This window comes from Chroicocephalus ridibundus, chromosome Z (genome assembly GCF_963924245.1).
Source record: "Chroicocephalus ridibundus chromosome Z, bChrRid1.1, whole genome shotgun sequence".
Taxonomy (NCBI): Eukaryota; Metazoa; Chordata; class Aves; order Charadriiformes; family Laridae; genus Chroicocephalus; species Chroicocephalus ridibundus.
The window spans coordinates 8,125,940-8,153,106 of NC_086316.1; the positions used below are offsets into that span (position 1 = coordinate 8,125,940).

Below are 27,167 nucleotides of genomic sequence, written 5' to 3' on the forward strand. Positions count from 1 at the left end.
GAATGGAGTTAGCGGGTAGGTGTGGGGGTGGCCCTGAGGGGCCGGGGCGAGCTCTGAGGGGCGCTGAGGGAATGGGGGGCAATGGGCAGGTGTGGGGGGCTGGCTCCGAGGGGCCGGGGCGAGCCCTGAGGGAACGGGGGGTGATGGGCGGGGGTGGGGGTGGCCCTGAGGGGCCGGGCCGAGCCCCGAGGGGCGCTGAGGGAATGGGGGGCAGGTGTAGGGGGGTGGCTCTGAGGGGCCGGGGGGTACCCTGAGACGAGCGGGGGAGCTGACGGGGGTGGCCGGCTGCAGGCAGCGAAGAGGCCGGGGAGGGAAGGAAGGAGGGTAGGCGGCGGGGCTAGCTGGCGGCGCCGGCTGCCGGAGTGAGTCCGGTCCGCAGTTTGCGGCTCGCCGCCGCGCTCTCCCTCGCCGGCAGCGGCGGCGGGCGGGGCGGCGGGCGCTGGGAACAGCCGGTTGTTTAAAATCCTTCTAGAACCGTTTCTAATTCCCCCTTGCGCCGGGGAAGGGAGAGCGCGAGCGGGGGGGGAGAGGAGGAGCCGGGCGGGGGGGGGGGGGGGAGAGGAGGAGGGAGCAGCCCGTCAGGGTCTCCGCCTGTCGATCACGGCGCGGGGGGCGTGCCCGGCCGGCCGGCCGGCCAATGGTGTGTGTGTGTGGCGGCGTCTCCATGGTGACGGGGCTGTTCCCGGGGAGGCTGTGATGGGTTGACAGGTGCGTGACAGTCGGAGCTCTCCGCAGGCATGTACGGCAAAGGCAAGAGCAACAGCAGCGTCCCGTCCGACAGCCAGGCCAGGGAGAAGTGAGTACAGCCCCAGCGGGCCGACCCGCGCCGCTCCGCGCCGGCGGGATGCGCCCTTACGCGGCCGCACAAAGTAACTTTGCTGCCGGCGGGCGCGGCGGGAGGCCGGACCGGGCCGGCGTGAGGGGGCCGGCGGCCGCGCTGCCGGGCCCGCGGAAGAGGGGTGTGGGTGGAGGGCTTCCCCTCAGCGGGACAGCGGCGGCCGGGCGAGGGGCCCGCAGCGGGCTAGCCCACTCCCCTTCCGCGGGGCGAGCGGCGCTGGGCTTCCCCCGCTTCGTCGCCGGGGCCGCAAGGTGCCGGGACAACTTGGGTAACAAAGAGAAACGGGGACACGGGGACGGGGGGTCGCCCGCCCGCCGCTTCCCAACTCGCGGCTTGGCAACTTTTAGCCGGGACGGCGCGGCCCGGCGGCCTCGGCCCGCATTGTTCTGCGGGGGTACACGGGGGGGACACCGCGCCCCGGCTCCCGCCCCGCCAGACAAAGGTGCTGCCGGGGTGGGCACGCACCCCCCGCATCCACATCCCCGCCTGTTTTATTCGGTTTTATGGGGGGTGCGGGTGCGCGGCGGGGCTCCCTCGCACCCCCTTGGCCTGAATCCGGCTGGGGCCGAAACAGCCTGCGAAAACTACTTTTTTTTTTTTTTTCTCCTCCGAATAAAATCTCCAGCTGAACCGCGCGAGGGCTCCTTTCTTTTTTTCCTTTTTTTTTCTCCTTATTTTTTTTTCCCCTCTCCCCCTCCCCGTGTAAACGCAGGGCTCTCGGGAGCGGGGGGAGAGCCAGCGGGACCACCCCCCCGGTCCGTGCTGCCCGGCGGGATGCGGCGGGCAGACCCCCCCTTCTCCCCGGGGCAAGAACTGGGGAGGAAAACGAGTGTTTTTTTGGAATGGCCGGCGTCTCTTTAAGTTGTCTGTAGTGCTTCTTGGCGTGACTGAGGCCGGGGAGGAGGCGGCGGTGGTGAAGGTTGGGGGGTGGGAAGCCCGTGTGAGGGGGGGAGGAGGTGGCTTCAGGCTGGGGAAGGTCGGGGTGAGGCTGCTGAGGGTGCCCGGAGATGGAGACCTTCGGACAGAGACCAGGTTTGCACCCCTTGGCTTCAAAAATCGCATTATTGCTCCAAAATAAATTGCACCAAACACCAGGCTCAATACTCCAGGCACGGCTGATGAGTTTCCCTTCGGGCAGTTTGTCGTGAACCTTCACCTAAAAGTTTTTTTTTGGTTGGGTCTTTTTTTTTTTTTTTTTTTTTCCTACAGTATTTTAGGGACTTCCTAATTCCAGAGACTGGCATGTGTGCTTCCTGGAACAGCAGCAGGCCAGGCATCTCTCTTGCTACAGGAGAGGGAGATGCGAGGGGAAATTTAAAGTGTTATGTTTGGGAATTTCACATGTAACTTTGCCACGGGAAGGTAGAGGAAGACAGAGGCAGCACTGACATGAAACGTTAATTGCTGAGATAGAGTGGGAGACGCAACTTGGGCACTAAAATCTAATCAGCTAGTGGCACTTCTTACTCCTATGTACGACTAATTTTAAAAATAATTGCTTAAGTGGCTAGTGGCAGCATTGTTTATTTGGTATAGGAAAATTACACAGTTAAACCATTTTCTTGTACTACATAGTTGTTGGTGTTAGTCGCTACAGTTGGTAAGTTCCTGAAGGGCATAATAGGATCACACGGTGGGACTAGATAAGATAAATCTATAGGGCTGCTCTTTGTTAGATTAGATGAAAATCATGTTCTTATAATTCTCCTTTGCAAAAACTACCCAGTACAAGCCGCACACACAACTGTTCTGGTCCTAGGGATGAAACTTTAAACTGTTTTCAGTCTTGTTTCGTGGTAGCTGATTTTTCTCCTGGATTCTTGCTGCCATAAAGCACATAATATCTCATGTGGTATGAAAATGCTTAATAATTTTCAGGGCAAGCCTGCCAAACTGACCTATTGCCAAGTAGCATCTGCCCTCCTAAGTAAAGTTATGGGGGGCCTGCTAGATGGTGCTGTTTGATTTAAATACACTTTGTCTCCCACTCATTATAACGAACAGCTGGAAATGTGAATTCCTCATGTATAGATTATTTTATGCAAAACACCCGAAATGGATTGTTCTTAAATCACGGACTTGACAGATTGGTAACTTCTTGGTAGCATCTAGTTATGGATAAACACAATTGGGAATTTAGAAACACCCTCTTCCTCTCTCATTTTCCTCCCCCATAACTGTCCTTTCCTTTAATGAAAAAAAGAAAAAGCCTAAAGACTTGGTTTATGGCTGTGAAACGCCATTATATAGTCTACATTCCAGATTTTTTGTATTACATCTTTCTAAGTTTCTTCTTAGTAGATCAGATAACATCATTGCCATATTCATACGCTTGCTTTCTGACATCCAAAAAGGCTGTGATGACTTTTTTTTTTTTTTACTCATGACATTGTTTTACAGTCATGCAATGCTTCTCCCAAGGAGATGCATGAGTTCTTGTTCTGCTTGAAAAAGTTAAATATCTCTACAAAAATGCAGCTTTGACTTCTCCATGAGATTGTGTTAATTTAAAAACCACAGAGAAAATATATATGTTTGGCTTATACATTAAGTACTTAATCAAGAAGAGCAGGATCATAATTATGTTTAATGTGGAAGTTTTTAGAACAGAACATGTAACTTAAGTCTGTTGTGTCTCCTCCAGATTCTAAGTATCTAAAATTTGTAGCCAGTAACCAATCTCCAAAATAACACTTTTAATAATTGAGGAAATAACATTTTTTAAAAAAATACGGTACCTCATGTTTGGACAGCCTAATTATATGGAAAGTGTTTCTTCCCCATGAGGATGTGTGCCAGTGACGGGACTAGGGTGTGAAGAGAGTATTTATCAAGTGTGGAAATGATGTGTGTTGTTCAGATGATGTTTGCAATCAAGGATGTGATATATTTTACAGACCAATCCAGTGCCAAGTGCGTTTGTAGCATGGCATCTCACTGCCTTTATGCTGCCTTTAATATTTATGTCCTTTGAGGTTATGTAATTTCTATTAAAATGAACAAGTCTTGCAAGTCAGTTATAGTAGCCTTTGGCAAATTTTCAGTTCCAAATATCGCGTTCATTTTATGGTCTTTCTCTTTGTCCTTTCTGCCAGACCTTTGGGGTAAATTATCTGTATTATGTAGCTTAACAACATATGTGAAGTGTCCATAGATGAATTTGGGAAAAATAATACCTAACTTTATGCCAGAGAGGTATAGTACAGCACAGCTAGGTAAAACATTAAAATGAAGGCATGACACCTGTGAGGTGTGAAGAAGACGAAAAGAAAAATCACAAATGTTGTTGTGCCCCTTCCTCCCTTTCTGGAACAGCTGTGACTTAATTTTGGGTTCAGGCCATCCCTATTGCATAAAGGATGGGAAAGTTGTATTAAACAGTAGCTCTTCCACCACTTGTACTGTGCCAGGGGCAGATAACCCTCATCTACATTGTAAAAGGAAGAAGACTAACTTTTTCTTAACATCCTCTGTTGTTACTCTTCACAGCAATTTTTTTTCCCCCTTATTCCTTAAAATTGGATTAATTCAGGTAGGATCTTGGACCTGCTGACATCTCATTGACTGGCAAAGCCTTCTAAACTTGTAATTTTGGAGAAAGAAGGACCAGACTATACAAATTTTGTGTAGCTTTTCAAACAGGACTTCTGTAGGCATTTGCAAATGGAACTCTCTCTATATAAATAATCTTTTAAGTTAGAAAAATATATATAGAACAATAGTTAAAAAGAACACGTATCATAAGGAAAACTAAATTCTGAAGGGACTACATGTTTTGTGTTCAGTTGTCTTGATCTTGCAGTGGTCTTCTAAAGTGGAAGAGATACCCTGTTCTGAGGTGCCCTTTACCTTATCGGGGCTCAGCAGACACGCAGATTTTGTTTAAAAACTGACCATGTCACTAGAGACTTATTAGTGAATTACTTTGATATGAAAAGATGCATGATCAAAATAACATAGAAGCAAGCATTAGAGTCAGTGATTGATTTTTCAGCTTGGTGTGGGAGAGGACGTAGACAAAGTGGGAATACTTGATTGCTGCTGTCATGGTATTCTTGCTCTGTTTTTTGCATGTAAATGTCTCCTAAGTTTGATCTTGGCCAGTTGGGCACATGGAGAAAAATGGTGTGTTTTCCACTTTGCTGCTGCTTTGAAGAAGAAAGATGTCTCCTTTGTTATTTCTCCTCAAGTCTGCTTTGGGTGGTTGGCTGTTCGGATGTACGGCTCCTTTATATGAGTGGTGTGGGTGCTTGCCTTGGTAGGTCTCTCTTCCCAAGCTGGAAAGCAGCGTGAAATTTACACAACTTCTGTCATTTTCTTGTGTGTGCCAGTAGGATTCTCTATAAATAGAGGAAAAACTCACCAATGCTTTCCTGGTCTGATTCTGCAGCTGTTTAGGAAAACTGAGATTTCTGAGGACTCCTGGGGATTTGTGGATTTCTGGAGATGTTTTTTTTTATTCTTTGGGTTTTGGGTTTTTTCTTTTTTTAAATGTGGAAAAACAACATTGCATTAATTTAAAATAGGTTACCTTTTTCCACCCTAATGTTTTTAAGCTACCTAAGAATAAGATACAGATTAAAATTAATTGACTTCAGTGATAAATTTACTGCTCATCCCCAGGAAATGGCGAGCTAGTTTTTCAAGTTTCAGGTGGTGAAACACGTATTGATCTCTTTTTTTTTTTTTTTTTTTTTTTTTTCCTTTGAAAACAAAATTGGTAGTTTAATCCAGCCTGTTTTACAAAATTTAGGTTTGACGTTTGTGCACTGATTTCATCCATTGGGTCTAACTTCAGTCTGGAGAAGAGAAGGCTCCGAGGAGATCTTATAGTGGCCTACCAGTATCTTAAGGGGGCCTACAAGAAAGCTGGTGAGGGACTTTTTAGGATGTCAGGTAATGGTAGGACTAGAGGGAATGGATTAAAACTAGAGATAGGTTGATTCAGGTTAGACGTTAGGAAGAAGATCTTTCCCATGAGGGTGTTGAGGCACTGGAACAGGTTGCCCAGAGAGGTGGTGGAAGCCCCATCCCTGGAAGTTTTTAAGGCCAGGCTGGATGGGGCTCTGAGCAACCTGATCTAGTGGGAGGTGTCCCTGCCCAAGGCAGTGGGGTTGGAACTAGATCATCTTTAAGATCCCTTCCAACCCTAACAATTCTATGATTCTAACTTGTAAAAGTTGCGGGTATACTGCTCTTGGAGTCTATGAACATAACACTTTTTGCCATTTTAGAAGAATATACAAAGCACAGAAGGGAAGGTTCTGGAAATAGTAACTATTTCTCAGTATTTATTGTTGATCACAGTGTTTCAGGTACTCTTCTACACTGTGTAGGTAGTTGGACAGCATATGAAGGTGTTTCAGATAGTGTATGTTCTGCAGTTCAGGCCACTAAGAATAATTGCATTTGTGGTGTACATTTAACAGGTACTGATAGTTGGAATGATAGCTGCGGTGGAGCATAGAAACATACTTCAGTATAGGAGCATCCTGAAATACATATCCAGCTTTTAAGTGTATTGCTTATGGCAGGGATATTTGTTTCCTTACAGTTTAGCACATTTATTTATTGTACTGGCAAGAACCAAGGGAAAAAAAGCGTTTCAGTTTCAGCATTGCTTCCTCTACACAACTGGTCTGCTCACAAAAGGTTTGGGTTTTTTTTCCATTGCATTTCCTTAATGATGAAGGTTATGAGGTGTCTGATTCCAGCTTTCGTAGGCTCTGTAGTGCTGAGCAAAGTTTGGCTACTGGAGAGCGAGGACTTGTGGAGCCTGCTTAGACCCAGTGGGTACAGCAGATGCACTCTTGACTACAGTGAGCATGATTTGGGCTTGGATAAGAGATAATTAAATCTTCCTGGAGGAGACAGTAATTAACAGAAATGGGTATATATTAATAATTCATTTTGCTTAAATTATAGGCATGTGATAACGTCACAAGTATTCATGTAGCTAAACAAGATTTGCCAAACTTGAACTGTTTGGGTGGAAAATTTATAATGACTTATATATGCCTTGTGCTGACTTACTTAGTTTCTGTGTCTGTAAAATTTCAGTTGAAATGTTTTGGCTGATACTGAAAATTGGACAAAGAAGAAATGCGTTTTACAATGTTTTAAAAGTTCTCGCAACTTTTACTGTGGAAGTCCAATAGTAGCCCTCTCCTGTGAAACCCTTGAAATCTGGTTGAAAAAGGATGAGGGATTTTATTCCAGGGATATGTCTTTTCCATTTGCATGACAAAGCATCTGAATTTAGCCAGGATACAAGCCATTTCAAAAAGATCAATTTGCATATGCTTAGAGCCTGCTAACTGTAATCACTGAATATTTCATCTTTGCTGGGAGCACAGCAGATACTGGGATCAGAGGAGCGGCTAGGGGAGAGAAATTGGGACTGGGCACTGATGGGCAGGAGAGCAGTTGAAGCTTGCAGCCCTGAGATGCCAGGACATAGAGATAACAACAGGGCTTAGCTCTTGAAGGATGATGGAAGAAGTGGAGTGGAAATGGCCGGTCTGGAGAGACAAGAAAAAGAACTGTTCCTTAAGGGGACCAGCGATGAGATCAGAGATCTGGGTGGGAGCTGGTGAATCGAGACAAGGAAAATAGTCGCGGTGCAAAGCAGGGAGCCGAGCCAGGGCAGCGATGCCTGCAGGGAGACAGGTCAGGAAGTGGAAGGTTTTTGTTAAGTTAGAAGGAACATGCTGTCCCTCCAGGTACTAGGAAATGACTGTTCCTTTGCTGCCAGCAAGTACCTGTGAGACTGAGGGGTAAAATGTCTTATCTATAAAATAAAACCTACCAGCACCTATGAAATACTGACTTGACTGAAATGGCAGAGAGGTGTGTGGTAGTCCTAAAACCTGTAGCTCGGATGAGATGTCAGAGCTTTGGGAAGGAAGGAGTGGATTTGCCATTCCAAAGCAGCTGGAATAGCAAGTTTGTCTGTGTCTGAGTGCCATGTCTGGGTGTTGTACTTACATTCTCAGTAACATTCTGTTAACTTGGGAAATACAGATGTATACTAAGCGTTGTTCTTACTTTGTCCTCATTTGCATGTTCGCTGATTTATTTTTTTTCCTCTGGAAAAACTCTGGTTTTTTTATTGTGCAGAATAGAGCATTGTTTTCATAATGAGTAGCTATTTGATAATTTGCTATTTTGCTGTCATGCAGTATGTGCCTTATGGCTGACTGGCTGTTTCATAATACAGCTGTTCCTGGAGGAAGAATATGTTGTTTCTTTGGTGCCCAGCACCATGGTGTCTTTGAGTTTCACAAACCTGTACAAGTATGCCTCAAGCCACTCCTACTTGCCTGCTAGTTTTAGAAATGGCAGTAAGGTGCTGCACAAAAATATTTGCTGATTTTTTTGGTGCCCAGTTTGAGCTGTGTAGCCTTGTAAAACTTCCACTGTCTCTTTTGCCACTGATTCTAAGGACGAGATGCCATTTTATCACATCGGGCATCCAGAAGATGAGGAATAGAAAATGATTCATCTCTTGCACAGTTTGTTGCAGCTGAGTGGCTTACGACACAGAGCCATCCTGTGGCATGCCCAGAGATGGAGGACCATTTCAGGTGGTCTCAGGAGGACCCATTTGTGGCATGGTCCCCTCTATCCTGGAGTCTGCCATCTCTCCTGGTACAGCATGCCTTGGACAGACTGTGAATCAGCCCACGGCAGGATGAAAACAAGCAGTCCCATGAGCTACAGAATGAGTGAAGCCTGGTTTCCTGGACATCTATCTTCTTGAGGTCATGCTGTGCTGTTTCCGTGAAAGCAAACAGCTGAAGCAACTTGTGAAAATGTATTTTTTTTTAGACTGCTGTCTCTTTTTTGGATATACTTGAAATTGGAAAATGAACTCAAAAGTTATCCAGGGTGGACACTTGCTTACTTACTACACACAGCATGACCTCGCGAGCCTGCTTTCCTTAGGGAGGGAGACTACAAATGTGTGATTGTATGATTCAGGGTGGCGTTGTAATTAGGTAGAGCCACTTCAGAGAGACTGCTCTCACTTTGGAGGGACCGCTCCAGGAAGCCTCAGGGTGTAGAAAAGGGCATGATCCTGCACAGCCTAGTGTGGTAGTCTGCGGGTGCCTGTAATTAGTGACTGCTCAAAACAGTTGCTTTTAAGAGTTTTCTGCAAAAGCCTCTTTGGGCACCATCAAGAACCCAGCTAGATCATGTTTTTTCTCCATGAATATTCAGCAGCTGCAATTTCAAGGCTTCCCAGCTGTGTTGTTTGGGATTAGGGTCACTTGGTTCCTTCTTTGTTGGTGTACAAACAGGCCAGAATGAAGTGCTGGTCCAGGCTGAGTCAAAGCTGAAGTTTCTTTTTCTGGTGTCTGCTCAGTTGAGCCACAGACCCCTAAGTCCAGATTGTTTAGGTAGTGGTCAGTTAATACATAGCTGTTGTTTCAACTGTTAAGAGATCTTCTTCAGATAGCAACAAAGATGTTAATTCAGAAATCTTGATAACCTCCACGTATGCTTCTCTAGGCTTTAGGATATTTCTCTCTTCCAGTCCCAGGAAGGTAATAGGTGAGAAAACAAAATGTTATTTTCTGAGAAACTGAAAGGTGGCAGTAGTCAAGACCATGGTGTCCTAGCTTTTTTCTTTCCTGATTCATTAAATATAAAAATATAAAATATCAAAAAAAATACTGAAAATTCTGTGGTGGGTCATTTTTTCCTCTCTAGACTTCCTGTGATTATTGTTTCTGGACTCTTTTTTGGGGTTGTCCATATTATTAGTAGCGTGTCCAGATCAGAGCATAGAACTGGGCAGAGTGAAATAATTATCTCTCTTTTGAGATAATATTATACTACTTGGATTTTATTTATAAAACATTGCTGCTAATACTTCCTAGAACACTTGCCTGTTTGTTGTTGTATTTTGTTGCTTTTGTTTTTTTAAATAATCTATTTTGCAGTCCACAAGCCCTCCAGGTTCTTTTTAAATAGAGATGCCTGGCCAATTATTCCCCATTTCATATTTGTGTATTTGATTTCTCATTCCTGAGCATAGTACTCTACATTTGTCTGTATTGGATATTTTTTTTTTTTTTTTAGTATTTTGTACATGCTATGGCATGATAAGATTTTTCCGTTTCTTGGGGTGTTTTTGGTTTTGTTTTCTCCAACACCAGACAAATATAATGTGTGAAAACAGGCCAAAATTGACTCCTCATCATGTAAGTGCTTGGACAGTCAGACAGAGAAATCAGACAGCCCATTTCAGCTTGCCCATATCTTGCTTGCTTGTCTGTGCAGTGCCAGAGCTTCACCTTATACTGTGGTGTGAGTTTACGTTTAACCTGAAGAGCTAAGTAAGTTCAGATCCTCTTTTTTTTTTTTTTCATTTTGTTTTTCCTCAGAAAGCAGCCTAACCTCTGGGCTGTTGGATATCAACTTAACAAACATCTTACTGCCATGGTCTCCGAAGTACCTTCTCATGCCCTGAAGCCTTTCCTCTTCCTCTTCCCTTTGCATCTCTATTCCCTGTGCCCAGAGTGCCTGAGCCTCTTCTGTACCAGCCTTTGGCTCCTCCAAACCCCAGCTTGCATGTAGCTTTGACATACACCTCTTGGTATTAGGAAAACCAGCTTCATTTGTGATAAAAGAGACAAAATATAAATGAATATAATTTATGTTGCCCGTTTATTTTCTGTAGGCTTTTCAAAATGCTAGCAGTCTCTTTTTCAGGCAAGTGTATTGGAGTTTTTGGGTTTTAGTTTTAAGGTGGGCCCACCTGTGAAAGAAGAGTGACCGGTTGGAGCTCCTTTTTTAAGTGTATTGAGAGCACACTTTTTTCTCACCTTGTTTCCTGTGCAAATATCAATTAGGAAATTACCAATTGGTAAAAATATGAATGTCAGAAGTCACGCATCTGATGGCAAGTATGGTTTGTCAGCTGTGGTTGTGGGTGATGAGGGTTGTCTAGCTTCTCAGTGCCTCCTACCATTGACTTCACAGGCTGCTTGATCTGATCCATTTTAGGCTTTACAGTCTGCCTTTCAGCTTGTATTTCGGTGTGAAGTTCAGTTGTTCAGGTAGAAGCATGTAACTGGGAGCTGACCATGATGTAACCAATACTTTTTGCTAAGTTTGTATGGGTCTAGATGAAGTACAACCCTTGGTGTTAAACCCAAACTCTTGATGGGCTTGATCAAGCCTAAATAGCTAATAAAAGTGATGGTTTGCTACTTAGGCTTGACTGTTTTGTTTCTTTCCTATCTCTCATTCCTAAATAAAATACTGTCTTTGAAAGAGGGAATTTCAATCGCAAAGAAGAAATTAACATAAGAAGGTACTGATTAGACAGTGTCCCATGTTTTATATTAACTTCAATTTTATTTGCAATACCTCTGACTTTTGGGAGAGATTTCACCTTAAAATAAAAACAACCCCCTAATAATTTTTCTAGAAGGAAGACAGTCTTTTGAAAATACAGAAGCAGTAAGTTATCGGTAGTAATAAGTTATCTGTATATGTAAATTCCAGTGCATGCAATATTTTTTTTCCATACTGATATTGGAAATGTCTTGTTACTAGATGCATTTTTAAATTCATCCGGAGTCTGGAAAATTAATAAGAATGTTCCACTGTTGTAATTAAGTATTATATAATAATTTATATAAATATATATATTTATTTTTATATAAGTTATAAATAAGCAGGTAGTTAGAAAAAGGTGAAATACTATCTATGTCTTCTGTGGTAATCAACTTAATGCTTATTAAAAAATGTCAGCGTTAGTCTTTTTTTTTTTTTTTTTTAATAAAAGACTATATGTATAAAAAATAGTTTTTAAGCTGTTTTTATAGGCTAAAAAAATGCGGCAAAATCAGTGGCAACCTGAGGCAGCCTGTGTTGTCATGTTGGCCCCTCCCTGGGAAGAGCACTGCTTTCTGAAGAAAATACTTGAGTGCAGAAATGGAACTATAATTCCTTAATAAATATGTTGTTCTTGACAGTCTCAGGACAAAATGGATCATGTGGCTGACAGGCTGTATGATTGTGTCATAAATATTCTGTGATTTATGAGGCTGGAAGTAAGGATGCTACCCGTTCCTCCTCCTGTGGAAGTTGTGGTGCTCTGTCAGATCCTTGTAACTGCAACAGCAAGTTTTGATAAACCAAAACCCCTTTGCTTTCTCCATGCTAAATGTTTTATTTGCTGTTCTTTTCTCACAACTAACCCTTGAAGAATGGGGGCCAGTCTCGGATGGCTCCAATTACTCCTGTTTAGGTCAGCCTTTGACTTGAGGTGGTGGTAGTGAGTCCATCGCCGCTATTTGCATGGTCAGAGTGTGGATGAGCTAATGAAATTTCATTGGGTGTATTGGGAATAATGAAGCACCCTTGACGGATCTGAAACTGCCCTAGAAGTGAAGCTTAGAACTCCCATTGCCAGTCTCTTGAACTGTTGTGCTCCTTTAACGGTTTATTATCAAAACCCTCCTAAATCAGTGTATATTGTTTAATCTGCCTTGAAATGTGAACTGCAAGTCAAAGGCCTCTCAGTAATATAGTGAAAAGTTGTCTGAATTTATTGCATCTTTGGTAAGTGTTCCCCAAACTTTGGTAAACTGCTGCTTGATAGCTTGTTCCAGCTCATCTTCGGTGACAGGCAGCAGAACTGCTGGTACCTCCTGCCACACACAGGTGGGGGACACGCTCCCCTCTGCAAGTCAAAAAGACTTCTGTGATAATGCCAGTGTTAATAAAATATTTATAGAGTATTATACACGGAGAGGATGTTTTAAAAACATATATCCTGGCCTGAAGGATTAAGTTTGTTTTTCCTGCGTGCTTATATGCATGTTGTAAAATAATATAAATGAAAGTTGATTTTCTGGATTGGAATGGAAAAAGTAGGTGATCGACAAATAAATACCTAGAGCTTGCAAACAGAAAAATACAAAGCTAGAAAAGATAAAGGAGAGCTTCTGATCAGAAGATGAAGAGCAGTGTGAGAAATACGAAAATATGCCTCTAGTAATGGTAATATGCTTGACAAGCAGAACTGAAAGGTACAACACATTGGTGTTTCTGACTTCTGCTGCAACTCCTCAAATTCAGTGTCACTTTTAATTTTACTATCTGTACATCTAATTCTTTATAAAAGAAAGATGTTTACTCTTACGAGACCAGTATCTGTAGATAGGTGTAACTGCAAACCTAGTTACACATATTTTAAAATCTTTTTAGAAATAAAATGAGAGACTATAATACGGCAAAACACAAAAAAAGCTGTATCTTATGCTTTGAAGATGCAAGATTTAAATAATTTGACCATCTGTAGTTGGGGAACCTATAAAGAGTGAATGAAAAAATTATTTTGAGTGATTTCGCAGAACATCTTAAATAGATGATTAAAAATAAAATCAGACTGCAGTACTGGATATGGATACATTCTTATTAATTCTAGTAATTCAGAAAGTTACTTATAAATCTTTTCCAGTATTCCCCAAACAGCCCTGTAAGTCTGCAGTTAATTATTCAAAATTAAAGGGGGGGAGAAAGAAGTTTGGAGTTGCCTGGTGTCAGTCTCCAATTCTGTGTGGGATTACCGATTTGAAAAAAAGAAGCATAATAGACAGGAGGATGTTTTCTTGTCATAAAACCATAACTATTTTCCCCCTGTAAAATGATACAACTGAATAGAGCTGTATTTCACTTGTATTATTATTTAGTAAAGCTCTTACAAAATACTTTAGAAAGTTGAAAAAGGACTCTGTGGCTTTAATACCTAGACTGCGAGCCAAACAAACACATTTGGAAATGTACAGCTGTGCCCACAACAGACTGTGGGTGTACTGGTTCCTTAGTCAAGGTGCTGGTGCAAAAATGACTTGTAACAAGGAACATCGGCTGAAAACTGCAGGCTGTATCCGGGACAGGAGGGTTCACAGCGATACAACAGTTGGTCTTGTTTCTCCTTCTTTAATACCATCTTGATCCTGGTATCCTGAACTGGTAAGACACTCAAGACGTCACCCAAAACCAAACATCTTTGTTTCCTACTCCACTGGAGCAGCCAGCTTTGGACACATAGGGTCGGTTTCGCAGTTACCCACTAGTTATGGAGATACACTTGTTAGCAATCTTCATTTTCATGGCTGAAGTGCTAAAGTGCTTGAAATGCTCAAGTCCTGTGGCTGGATGTCCTCTGGCATGGTCACAGGCTTTGGAACAAATCCAGGAATATTTGTTAAAAGAGTGTGGGCAAAGCAAAAGAGAAGGTAGTGCAAAAGAGACTTTTTGGTAATGCAAGAGTAGGAATGATAAAATGCATCCAAGACGAAACACGTAAAGCTTGTGGAAGTGTTTTGGTATTAGTTTCTGTTTAATTTCTTTTTGCACAGTGTATACGTTCAATAGACAAAACATAATTAGAGGGAGCTCTCCGGTATGTAGTATATTGCTACAGAGAAGAGCTTTGCTTCTACAAAGGGTTGTGTACTTAAGTAAGCACGCTCTTTTGTTCAGCGCAAACATTGGAAATTCTCACTAATTCAGGATACAAGTGGGAAACTAATTAAGGAAGATGAAGGGAAACCTAACCTATGACAGTGTCATGTATGGTTCAGGCTTTCTGACACCACATTTTGACGCATTCCAACAGGGCTGTAAGGGGAAACAAGAAACTAGATTAAAGAGACTAATGATGTAATTTGGCAATGTAGTTCCTCTGTATTCTGCAGCATCAGAATGGATTTTTTTTTTTCATATTCATTTTGCCTTTGTGATTCAGTTATGGATTTCATCTGAATTTAAAGCCAATTCTGTGACAGTTACTTTTTAGCATGCCTGTGACTTTCTTGAAATTTCTGGTTTTCCAGTCCAATAGCATATTTTAAGAACTAACATAACTGAAGATAGATGACCATTGCATTCTCCCAGTCTGAAACTGAATGTACTAATTTGCCATGTTGTATTGTGTGTGTTTGTGTGTGTATGCATGCGTAAGTCTATGTATATATTTAAACTTGGAAGGCAGGGTTGATGTCTTTGTCCTTAGAACAAGCAACTGGATATCACCTGCTTGTGTAGAATCACAGAAGCAGGTTGATTTTTTTTTTTTAAACAAAAAACAACAAGCAACAAGGCATTTTGATTCAAATATGGAATAAAATTAGAGGAGACATTTTCAGAGTTAATAGAGTTAACTGCACTCTTGATCCTCTTCTGAGCTTACTCAGTGTCACCCTTATAGTCTTGTCATGTCTCTTGGTATGGAACCGTGAAATTTGCTGTGTCCTACTACAGCCTGTATATGGTCTGTTGTGTAGAAACTGCAGTTACCTCACCGAGGCTGACTTTATATTCAACACCTGTGATGTACTTCTCTTTGGGAGCAACCACACTTCTTAAAGTAATTGTTTCAGTCAATGTGAATGAAAGCATCTGAAAACAACAAAAGCTGCCTATATATGGAACCGTTTATTCTGCCTAGGAAAGTATAACTCCCCTAATACTTATCTGGTAAAACAAGCTTCTGATTCCTCTGAAAAGCTTCCATCAGTGTGCCTCCCTAGATAGCCCCCTGGCAATTGACACAATTGTCTTCTCTCTTGGCAGCCCAAGTGACCTGAAGAAGCTTCTGTGCCCCGAAAGTTTATCCTTTTTTGTTTGCCCCTTTTTTGTTTTGGTCTTTTTTTTTTTTTTTTTTTTTTTTTTTACCCCCAGCTTTATTGATTTGGTCTAGTGAATGATAGTGCTTACAGGTTTGGCCTTACGGTGTCCTTAGACCATCATACTTCAAACAGTACTGTGGCTGGAGTCCAGAGCAGCACCTTCTGCTGGTGAGAGAACCTCACAGTCCAGTTCCTTAGTTTGGGGAAATTCTGAAAGTGAAACGAAAACCAGGATGAAGTACAAGTTGATAAACTAATCTGTTTTCTCACCTGATGGTCTCCTCTCCTACCTGATTCCTTAACATGGGCATAGCAAAAACATGTTTGCATGTTGACAATTAACTTTTTACTACAGCTGTTTGTGAAAGGTGTATTATACAACATAGCATGCGGAGCATGGTAGAAGTAATGTCAAATGGGTAGAGAATTTGTACTTTGGATGCACAGAACTGGGTAACGTGAATGGAGTGGGACTTGTGTTCTTAAGGTAGTAGCGGATATTTTAACTAAACATAAACATTCAAAGAGGACAGGCTAGATGTTCCACTTTTGGAAATAATATATAAACCATCTTAAGTATCAAGGTTGTGTTTGAACCCTGTTTGCTCTACAGCCTGGCAGCTCTAAGGACCGTAAGATAAAACCACTGTGTGTTCTACACTAATACATGATATACCTGGCTACTCAGAGATGATCCTTGGACCAGGCTTCCCATCTCCTCATCTTTCAACCCACTGTTTAGCATGGGAAGCTTCCAGCACCTCTCTGTGTGTTTTTTCATCCAACACGTACAAGTGAGAAATTAGTTGTATAAATTGGTAGAAAAGATCATGACATTCAGTGACATGATTTAACCCGTGAGTTATGTTGTAACATTCCTTCAGTGAAGATGTTGAGGTGTCCTACATAGCAGACAAGGCTTTTTTTCCTTTACATTCAAAGTTTCAGTAAATTGTCATTTTCCAGCCCACAGATGCTCAGCCTCGCAATATTCTGTATTTGATACTTAAAGTCAAAGCCTGGAGTGGTTGGAATTGGAGTATTTCCTGGTGGCAGAATTATCTTTTTTTTTTTTTTCTTAATGTCACACAGTTCGTAAAATTAAGTAAATTTCAGCTATCTCTTGGGCATTCATGTAAGTGATGTTCAACTACAATGTCTGCTGGAGGTCAGCAGACTTGTACCGGTATTCTCTTTCTTTTCTGAATTTCTGTTTCTCCAAGCAAGTGGAGACGTTAGTATACAGAAGCATCCTACCCTTCTGTCGGATGCTGTGTGGAAGGAGGTACTTGAGATTGTTCTAAAAAAGTCCAAACCCTTTTGAGTGTCTCTAGTGTAGTGTGACCCAACACAATGTACAGGTTTCAATTATGAGATTACGAAATGCTAAGACTGTGTGATATGCTTTAGCAAGATCATTTTTCTTTATGCGGTTCCTCCAGCATTTTAAGAATTTTCCATCCAAAATGAAGCAATGTGGTACCATTGTAGATTATTTGCTGGTTTAGTTGTCCTAAAACATCGCGATTGCTGTGTTTCTTCTACAGTTGATGTGAGCCTGTTCTGCTGGCCTTCTTTACTCTTCTGGGTGAGGAAGGCTGTTAAATATAGGTGGATTCTGCTTACTTTTCAATACCCTGCCTGCTAACAAAAATGAAACAGCTGAATGATGTGCATGTGTCTACCTGCAAACCAAAACAAAGTTGGCTCATCTAGGTCTGGGTTTGCTCATTTGACTACGTCACCTTAAGTCTGAAAAATAAATAAGATATAAAGAATACAGACCAGGTCCGGAAATCCTGTTGGCTAAGAGATTAATCTAAAATATCTATTAGCCTTTCAGTCCCTGCTGTAGGTGTTACCAGCGTTCTAGAGGAGCATCCCATTTGTGGGGAAGAGTTAACCTCCGCAGAAGGCTCCAGGAGCAGTCGTTTACTCGGTTTGGTCATTTACCTTTCTCTGAAGACCTTCAAGTGCCACAGGTCATCCTCTAGGGCAGGAGTACTGTGTGTGTTACAAAACTGTTGTGGTAACCGTTTCAGATTGACGCCAGGGGCAGGATCTGTGTGTTTCGATGGTGCAGGGAGCGGGGAATGGCTGTTCACCTCCCACCAGGACATCACCCTTGGGTTTGCATCCCGTTCTCCTGCCCCACCCCTCCTTCCACTGTGTACTGTGGGTTGATAGGGGTGAGTCACCTCTTTTATTATTTTTTGAATTCTTTCCTCCCAAATGTAGTTTGTTTTCTGCAGGGAAGGGAAAGAATTTATGCTGTCCTGGTTCCTTATTTTTATCAGAGCTCTGCTAACAACTTCCAGCTGAGGGAGTTCTTGATATTTTTAGCCTGAGATATTTAGCTATTTGAGCCTCTTTACACATTTCCCCCCAATACATATTAACTGGGGGGAGGGGAGGGGGAGAGGAATGGTTCTTGTCAGTTAATATATTCACGAGCATGCTTGCCAGATTGCCTGCACTTATTCCCAGGAATCCATACACTTCAGAATTGGGGGGAAGTTTGAGTCCTAGTCTGAAGTATTTGAATCGGCCTCATTACTCCATTCTCTGGCTAATGCTGCAATAGCACTGTGTTCTCACTGAATATTCGCTTTTATTTGAGAGGTGGTGTTTAGTATTAAAAAAATGTATGTTATTGATATTCTGCTTAAAACCACCCAGAAGTAAATAAGCTAAAAAGAGCAGAGAATTGTAAAATGGGAACTTGCACTACGAAATATAAACTCTCTGAAATTCTCTTTGTTCCTCTTTTTTCCACGTATCTTTTAAGCTGCAAAATCCTGTCTTGTTACTAATGTTACTGTTTTATTGATTGGCTGGTGTAAGGTTTGATGAAGTTCTTTAAAAATCCAAATACTGAATTTGCTGGCGCATCTGCTATACACGCACTTTAAAGTTTCTGAAGAGCCTTACCCTTCCATGAAATTTACATGAATGTTACTTTGAAAGAAAACATTAAAAATGCTTCAGATTGACTTTTTGCCTTTCAGAACCACTTTAACCTGTTTAACCACAATTTCACAGATCCTACTATCTATCATCAGTTCTTTTCCCTTTTCCTAACAAAATTTCAGACTAGAGCAAAAAGCTAGCTTGTTGCTTTGGCAGGGCTCTTTCTGTGTGTTGAAAACAATAATCTGCCTGAACAGTAATACTGTTTAGGTCACTGGCTTAATATCTTCTTTAGGCAAATGATTCGTCCAAATTTCTTTGAGAATATTATTGTTATTGTTAATGGTTATACATAGATGTGCCTCAGTGATTTCAGCAAAAACCCCAGAGGTGTCTGTAGGACTAGGGAGGTGGGGGTGAGAGGCGCAGATGGTGGAAATCATGCTCAGTTTAAAATGAGAATTAAATGGCATTTGCAGTTGGGTATAAATTGTCCATGCTATTTTCTTCTCTCTATGCCCTCCAAGATGTTTGTTTATATATGGCGATACATTACATTGCTCTACTCCTATCAGCTTAGTTACCTGATGCAATTCTGCAGAGTGGGGAAATGACTTTGTGCCATCTACACAGAGTCTTTGTCTCGAATCCTCTGGTTGCCGGTCTGGTCTGTGGCATAAGTTAGAGCCGCTTGAAGGCTGCCAACAACCACCAGGATATATCCTATTAATTGGGACCAGCTGGATACAAGTATGTATTGGCAAGTCTACAGCAGCTCTCTGCAACCCGTTACAGCAGCTCTTCACCACCCAGCTATTCCTTTAGGGACCTTGAACCTTCCAGTAATCATTTGCAAAGCCTTAAATCTGGCACCTAAAATAGTAGTGTGCTGTGGGGTTTTTTTAATATATTTGTTTAATCCTAACTCCTCTGCTCCACCCTGAGATTGGGCAGTCACCACTCCCTACTTGGACATAAATCTCTGTTTGAGGATCCAATTTAGTACATGTGCACCAGGTGCTTTTTTTTCAAAGCACTTCGAAAAACATTTGTCTTTGTACTTATTGAGCACTACGGAGATTTTTTTTTTTTTTTGGTAAGTGTAACCTTTTTGGAAAGTCGCCATTCTCAAGCTGTGAATTGTGCACCTTTTAAAGACAGAGGTTCCATGTTGTACCCCTAGATATCAACTGCTTTTTGTGCCTTTCTGCATGGCTTTCAAAATGTAATTTTAGCTGAGATGCTGTTGTTTTGCACTGTGAGTCTCTGTACTCCAAGGTGACTGATGCTGCTGAGAAGCTGTGGAGCAACACTACCACCTCAAGTATGTTGTCTAGTCTATGTTGCAGCTTCTCAGTGGGACTGCCAGATTAACTAAATACTAATCTTAAGCTTCTTAACGCTTAGTGAGAACAGTCAAAATTTCATTACTTTTAATTGTTTTGTAACAAGCTAATATAATTATACTGTTAGCATCTTGGTTGGGAATCTCTTGACTTTTTTTCTTTGCAAATCCAGTTCCTAATAAGTTTTTTTTATTTCACTGACTGCATTTCCTGTGCAACTTCTTTTAAACTACTATATGAGTTGCAGAGACGCTAAATAAACTGAGCAGAAGACTCTGTTTTTTTTTTTTTCTTTGCTGTTTGTACAGTTAGTTTTTCCAATGGTCCTTCTTGAACATGAAAAGCAATACAGTAAAATACTTGGAGGAAAGGAAGGTGGTACAGAGAAGCTGCACTGAGTGACTTCAACTCAGTGTACAAAAAGTTTCATATTCTTTGTTTCAGGCTTATATTTGAAATCTCTTATTCTAATAATGACCAGCCAACTCTTGCTTTGCTTATGAGATCTGACAAGATCACCCTCCATGTGATTTCATTTGTTGTATTCATGGCAGCCCTGGGGAGTGAAATAACTAGAGCAGGAATGAAGCTGTGCTTTCCTGCACAACACAACACAGCTCTATAGCAACTTGGCCACTAGGAAAAACAGCAGAGACTTTAAATAGATAAATAGATTAAGTTTTGTCTCTGTGTGAGTGTGTATGTATTTCTGTAAAACGTACAGTCACCTGCAAGCATCAGCCTAACCCATTAGACCATGTAGAATAAATGGGAGATAATCACCCATCGTGGTACCAGGCAGGTGAAGCTGAACTGAAATTTGGGGAGCTGGAGTGCTTTGTAAAAGTGGAGTGCTTTTTGTTACCAAGCGCATCTTGTTAATTTCAGTTTACTAGGCTTGAAACTTAGTTCTGATGTTGTAAAGTTTGCACCTAGCCATAGAAAAGTTTCTGTGCATTGTTCACCTTGACCAAAATGTAAAAACACCTTATGGGGCTAATCTTCCTTTCTTATCTGCAAATATGGGAGAATGTCTGTGAAAGAGAAAAGCAACAGCCTAAAGAGCTGCCAGTTGGCTCCGCAAAGTTGTTTTTAGAATTAACACACAAATACTTGGAATGGAAGCATTAGGGGAACCTCTTTTCTGTTAGGATAGTGTACTGAATGCTTAAGTTTGAGATTGAAATCGAAAACACTAATTTAAGAGTTCAATTATAGGAATTATTTTTGTTTGGGTTTGGTTTGTGTGTTTTTGGTTTTTTTGTTGTGGAGATGGGTAGTCTGATCTGAGATGAATGGTGAGAAATTTCAGTATCTGGATAACCTTTACTCTTGCATTCCCTTTTAATTATTTCAGTAATGTTGTCTATTTCAATGGTTTAATGAAATTGTTACTGTAGAGGTGTGATCAAACTCATAAAAGAGCAGCAAATATTGGCCGCCTTCTGAATTTGATGTTAAGATTTTCATGAAGAAGCAATGGCTTGTTTTTCTTAAAGTCAATAGGTAAGATTACTAAAACAGAGAGAGGTACTGAGAAAACAGTTTTCTCTGTTTCAGTAAGTGGTCCTCCCAATGAAATGGTGACAATGATTTTTTTGCATACTTAGATTTTTAAGTATTGTGTTTGAAAATTAAATGAAGTATAAGATTTGGTTTCCTGAGGAATACTTGCAGCCATTGTGCTGACCAAAACCACATTCTCAAGTAGTCATACGAAAACATCCAGCTTGTCTTAAAGCTGTAACGGTGTGTAAGCAAACAGGACTGGGGACAAGCCCCAAGACTGCCAGAGTGCAAAGACAAAGCCACCTGCAGCAGTGGAGGAGAAAGCTTTATGGACATGAGGAGCGGCTCCTCTGGCACAGGAGTGCATGAATGGTGATAAGGAGAGCAAAATCCAGCAAAAATACCAGGAGGTCTTGAGTGTGCTTTGTGTGAATGCAAACCACAGAAATCCCCTTTCTGCAAAAAAAGATGCTGTACACCCAGCACTCATGAAGTTGCTTGTCCCTGATGTCCCCGGCAGGTCTGTCAGGGAGATGAAGCGGGGGCTGGCCTGTGAGTTCCCGTTCTTCTCTTCTGGGGGAACGTGGTCTCGATACCTTGAACTTGGGCAGGATGTAAGGATGCCCAAGCATGACTGCTTGGATTTGGGGGATGCAGTCTGGAAGCAAGCTGTCTGTATGCTATGTGTTTTACTGCAAGCAGCCCCCATCCACGCCACAGACAGTATGCTGTCCCGGGACTGATCTTTAGAAATAAAGATAGGAATTCCTAATCTTTAGCGTTTGCTTTCCATGGAGCTAAAGTGGTCCCTCATACCGCTGGGGGAGCAGCTGGGCTGTACCGTGCATCGGTTTGCTAGTGTGGGACAAATTGTACCCCTCCTTCAGTAGAAGAAATGTGTGATACGGCAGATAACAGCCAGGATTATCTTTCTCTGCACCAGTAGGGTTTTTACTGTCTGCATATGGAGATGGGGGTTGTGTCATACAGGCTTTGTGAGGAGATCCTTTTTTTGTTTTCTTGGCCGGAACGGGTCTGTTTGGTAAACACGGATTTTGTGATTGCAAGGAGGTCTTGGTAAAAGGCCTAGTAGAAGATAAATGCTCAGAAGTAGAAGGTGCAAGGCCCAGTCAGACTTCACTCACCATCAAATCCCAGTACTCCCATGGGGCTTAAATCCAGTCTAATGGCTGATGTCAGTAACAAGCTACTTTGGGAAAAAATCTTTTATTAAGAATTATCTTTCTGTTATGTGGCTATTGCATCTGCAGGGAGAGTTAGGGAAATTGCAGGATTCCCATTAGAAACATTTTATAAAGGTAGACTCCACGGGGCCATCCTAGCAAGACTTAAATTTCTCCGACAACTCCTTTTTTTTTTTTTTTTTCCCTCTGTTTCTGCATTTCTAGGGATGAAGAGGGACTGCATAGTCTGACAGAAAACATTGTAGAGATTAACGTATTTCCAAGTGCATCTCTCCATCTGTTGTAGTTTCTTGACTGATGCAATTACAGGCTTACCTACCTTTAGTTGTCCCTTACACTGTTTTCAAGGGCATATCGTTTTAGGTCTTGGGCCTCTGTCATTTCCTTTGGGGTGGAAGACAGCTGAGTCCGTAGGGTTTTAGTTGCAGTCCCTTTGCCTTTTACTGTGATCATCACAGCAAGGCTTGAGCTCTCTTGGAGAGAGAGAGCAATAAGGAACCATTGAGTAGCCATCTTCTAAAAAGCAAGGACATTATTTAGGTCAGAAGCACTGAGAAGGGAACATTACGAAATATTAAGCATCTTTTAACTACGCTGATCTTGCTGGGGTTTTCTTGAGTTTCACATTGGACTTGACAGATCTTTATCTCAGGTTTGGTTGTTCAGTTATTATTCCCACACATGCATCTTTTTCCCCACCTATGATTGTTGTTTTATAGTTTAAGGATATTTTCAAAGCTAGTCAGTGCTGCCTTCCTCCAGGGACCAGTCTTCAAAGGGCTGGATAGCTGCATAAGTGAGCACTAAAAAGTTGTATTCATCCCCCTGAAGGGTGCTAAAGGCCTTTTTAGTGACTCCAAATTCCATGTGGAATTGGCTTGTTGACCAAGCAATAGAAGGATTACATCACCCGTGCAGGTATGATGGTCTATGAATATGCCTGTGTGCTCTGCATACCTGCCTCTGTTCTGTTAGCGCTTAATTTGCCTCGGAGGAGGAGATCAGAAGATGTTGTTAGTGGATGTTGAAGTTCATTGCCACTCCAGGATTCTCAGGTTGCCGTGTTGCCATGTTCTTTCCTACACTACATACACATGCGCACGCACACACACACATATCTTTTAGTGCATTTACCGTCTCTGCTGAGGGTTGTCGCCTCTTTATCTGCTGGTTTGTGCTTGTGCCCCTGCTCTCGCTGGATCTGAAAAGTCCCGGACCTAGGGAAAAACGCTACCAAAACATCAGTGTGTTATCAACATTTTCCTCACACTTAAAAGACTAAACACAGCGCTCTACCAGCTGCTAGGAAAATTACTAAGAAAATTAACTGTATTGCAACCTAAAGGCTTCAGCAAATCTAGCCACTTATGCTAAGTAAAGCTAAGCAAACAGCATGGATCACACCATATTATAACCCTAAGTAATTTATTCTAATGAAAACTTACTGAAGCTAAACAACTAATACCTCTCAATAGTAGCAACCATATCTGCTCTTCAGACTCCCACCTAGCACTTGCATCCATGTCCACCTTATGCTGTCTTGGCGCAAGCATCTTAAATGCTGCATAATGTTGTGTGTCATCCTGTGGTTATTCCTCACTGTCTCTACTTTCCTCGGGTTTTCTTTTGCCTGAATGTACATGGGTATTGTCTCCTGTGTTTGCTCTGTTTTCCATTTTTCTCATGCATCTTAGGAAAGCAGTGATTAGTCTCTCTTAATTTGTGAACTTTAGACTTCTTTTCTCTTTCATTCAAATTATGTAGTTGTTCCTTTGTCAACTTTCCTGTGAACTTCATGTGGGCAAGAACTCAGGTTTTTTTGTGTTAAGTGAGATGGCACATAGAAGGCATAATTTAGGTCTGAAAAGGACATTTGATTATTTAAGATGGGCATTTTTCACATGTACAAAGAGAGGCCTTGACTGTTTTATATTTTCTAATTTATTTAAGATAGGTGAGTAATTTTGAGCTGCATGAATTAATTTTACACTGTGAGCCTTTGCTTTTGTATTTTATTTTCCCTTCGTGCAATGTCTCTTTCCTGAATGAATCCAGTCTGCTGGGAACAAGGAGTTAAGAGGCCATGCAGTGTTCTTCCTGATATCGGTGTTTGGTTGGTTGGTTGTTTTTTTTTTTTTTTTTCATGTGGTCTTACTCACAGTTGGTTGTTGTTCTCCAACAGAATATGCTTTCAAAGATGGGCAACACAAGGGATATGGGTCCCACGACTGATATTTCAGTTTGATGTTCCACCAATTGGCTTAGGTCACATTAGATCTCATAGTGTTGTTCAGAAAGGATGGCTTCTGTAAGGAAAATTCTGAGTTTAATCAAAAAAGTGCCACGAGTTTAAGCACTGTTACAAAGCTGTGGTGGATTACTTACTCACTGAGTTGGAGAAAAATCAGGAAGGGAAGGGAGGGAGGTGCAAACAGTGGACTTGAAAACTTAGGAAAGTGTTGTTCCTTGTGTCTTACTGTTAAGGAACTTTCGCTCCATTTTACTATGCTGTAAATACTTGCTTTAAATTAAATGCTGTTCTCATGTGAGAAGAATAACATTTATAGTAAATGCAAGTCAGTGCAGTGCCAGGAGGAGTCACAGAGTGCCTTAAACATACTAAAACTAATGGCTGATTTTAATACTAAAGATCTGTAGAATGGCAGCTACTCTGAAAGAGAAGATTGACACTCAGTTAACACACAGTACTACTTCCAAAGTCTATGTTTAAAACCTAGAGTGGCAAAATGCACAGTTTTCTTTAAACTTTCATTCCCTCTTGAGCAAGCAAAAGATCCTAGGCAGCCTTGGCTGAGATGGTCTCGTTAAAAAGAGTACTTCTGAGGCTTTCCAACCTGTATGTGATCGGAGAAGGAGGAGAGTTGTCATGCTGGCTTTTCATCATCCATCATTATCTGCATTGGAGCACCCTGCCACCGAGCTGCTGGCTCTGGAGATTATTTGTGTCAACGGCAGCTTACCCAGAGAAGCAGGAAAGACTTCTCGTACAGTGTGGAGGAAAACAAAAGCTGGTCATAGTCCAGTGTTGGGGCAATGAAGGTGTATGTGAGTTTAATAAATAACATATGGGTACCAACCTGGCATCTTAGCTGCCTACCTGAAATAGCACGTGTAGATCACAGGGCCAGGGAGCGGCGTTTTCAGAAGAATTTAGCATATGGACAAGCTGCTGCCTGGAATTTGGTATTAAGATTTGCCTTTGTTTTGTTGGTGATGCGGTACCAAGGCAGCCCACCTGGGTAGCACCTCCTGTGCTCACAAAATGGGGTAGTCACCTGCCCAAGGTGAAGAACTAGATCTGTCCAATAGTGCATGACAGGGATAAAATGCTGCTTTTACTGTACCTAAACTTGATTCTAGTTTTGCTTACAGTGGCATCGTAACCAGTTGACACAAATTTTTGGGAAATCCACTGCATATTACTGAATTCTGAGATAAATGATAGGCTGTGGTATTTGGTTGTATTTTTATATGACAAAATGTATATCATTATTAAGTTCTTCATAAGTAGGGTTTTACTTCTTAATGCAACAGTTAAAATACTGCAGACTCTTTCGTTGTGGAACCAAAGGCCAGTCCAGCCATACTTTATAGTAAGGGTACATTTATAAATTGTTTATAGAGGGCTAGTGAATAATTAATGTCTGTTATTAAATAGGTTACAGGCATGAAGAGTGTGTATTATATATGGCAGTAAGCACGCCGGTAGAAGGTGTTAAAGACAGTGTTTTGTCTAACTGCTGTGCTAAAATCCATAACAAATGAGCCTTTGTTAAAATGTATATTAAACATTTAATTTACTTAATACAAATTTATAAATACTTTATATTTAATACTAAATATAATCCCAGGACCTGACTTCAGCCCTCCAGTAAAACCTTGCTGAGGAGGGAATGAAGCAGGGTTGTCTTTTTGAGGTGACAGTGAAATCCAGAGCTGTGAATGCCTACTGGTATGCTGACAAGCCATCTTCTTGTAACATACTAATAAAAGGAAATTTTAAAAGCTAATTATATATGTTTTCTAAATGGACATAGGACCAAGTTGAGCACCTGTAATTTAGAAGATAAAGTAGGGAATTATAATTTGAGTACAAGATTTAGAGTCAAATCTCATTTTGAGTCAGGTTGAGAGTAAAAAATGGTGTTCCTAACCAAAATTAATTTCTGTATTTAAACAGGCAGTTATGTTTTGTTTATTTTTGTTTTTAATGCACCCAGCTGCTGATACAAATGCAGATCTTGCTTTTAATGCAGATTTGTGTATATGTATGTTCTTTCTTGTGAGATCCGTTTCTAATTTTTCCTTTTCTTTCAAGGAAGGAAACTTTTGCAGATACATTTCACATCGTACTAAATTAATATGATGGAGATATCATGAAGCTTTTTCTTCTGGTCTTGGGAGAGGTGGCTCTTTGTGGTGGCCTGTCCCAGTCCTTTTTGTCTTTAGTGGTAACTGATTGTTTTCAGTCATTTCAGGTACAGTACATCCTTTTCTCTGTTTTAGTCTGTTTCTGCTACGTGTGAGACACATCTGAAGGATATTCAGCACTTAGCCTTTTGGGAGACTCTTTTCCAACGTGTGTCTGGGATGAGGTTTCCAGCAACTCTTTGGTGGAAAGAGGGTATTTGAGCCTCTTTTCCGATGTAGTCCCACAGTTGTCTCCTCTCTTCTTAAGGTG

The 27,167-nt window shown here is 41.6% G+C and overlaps 1 protein-coding gene across 4 annotated transcripts in view; it reads left to right on the top strand.

Moving 5' to 3' along the window:
* Positions 1-566: 566 nt before the first annotated feature.
* Positions 567-27,167, top strand: part of SSBP2 (single stranded DNA binding protein 2) — a 188,785-nt gene continuing 162,184 nt past the window's right edge. For all 4 annotated transcript variants that reach the window (XM_063321381.1, XM_063321382.1, XM_063321383.1 and 1 more), the window contains exon 1: positions 567-796. In XM_063321381.1, the coding sequence (XP_063177451.1) occupies positions 738-796 (59 nt within the window). In that variant the 5' untranslated portion in view covers positions 567-737. The remainder of the gene's footprint in view (positions 797-27,167) is intronic.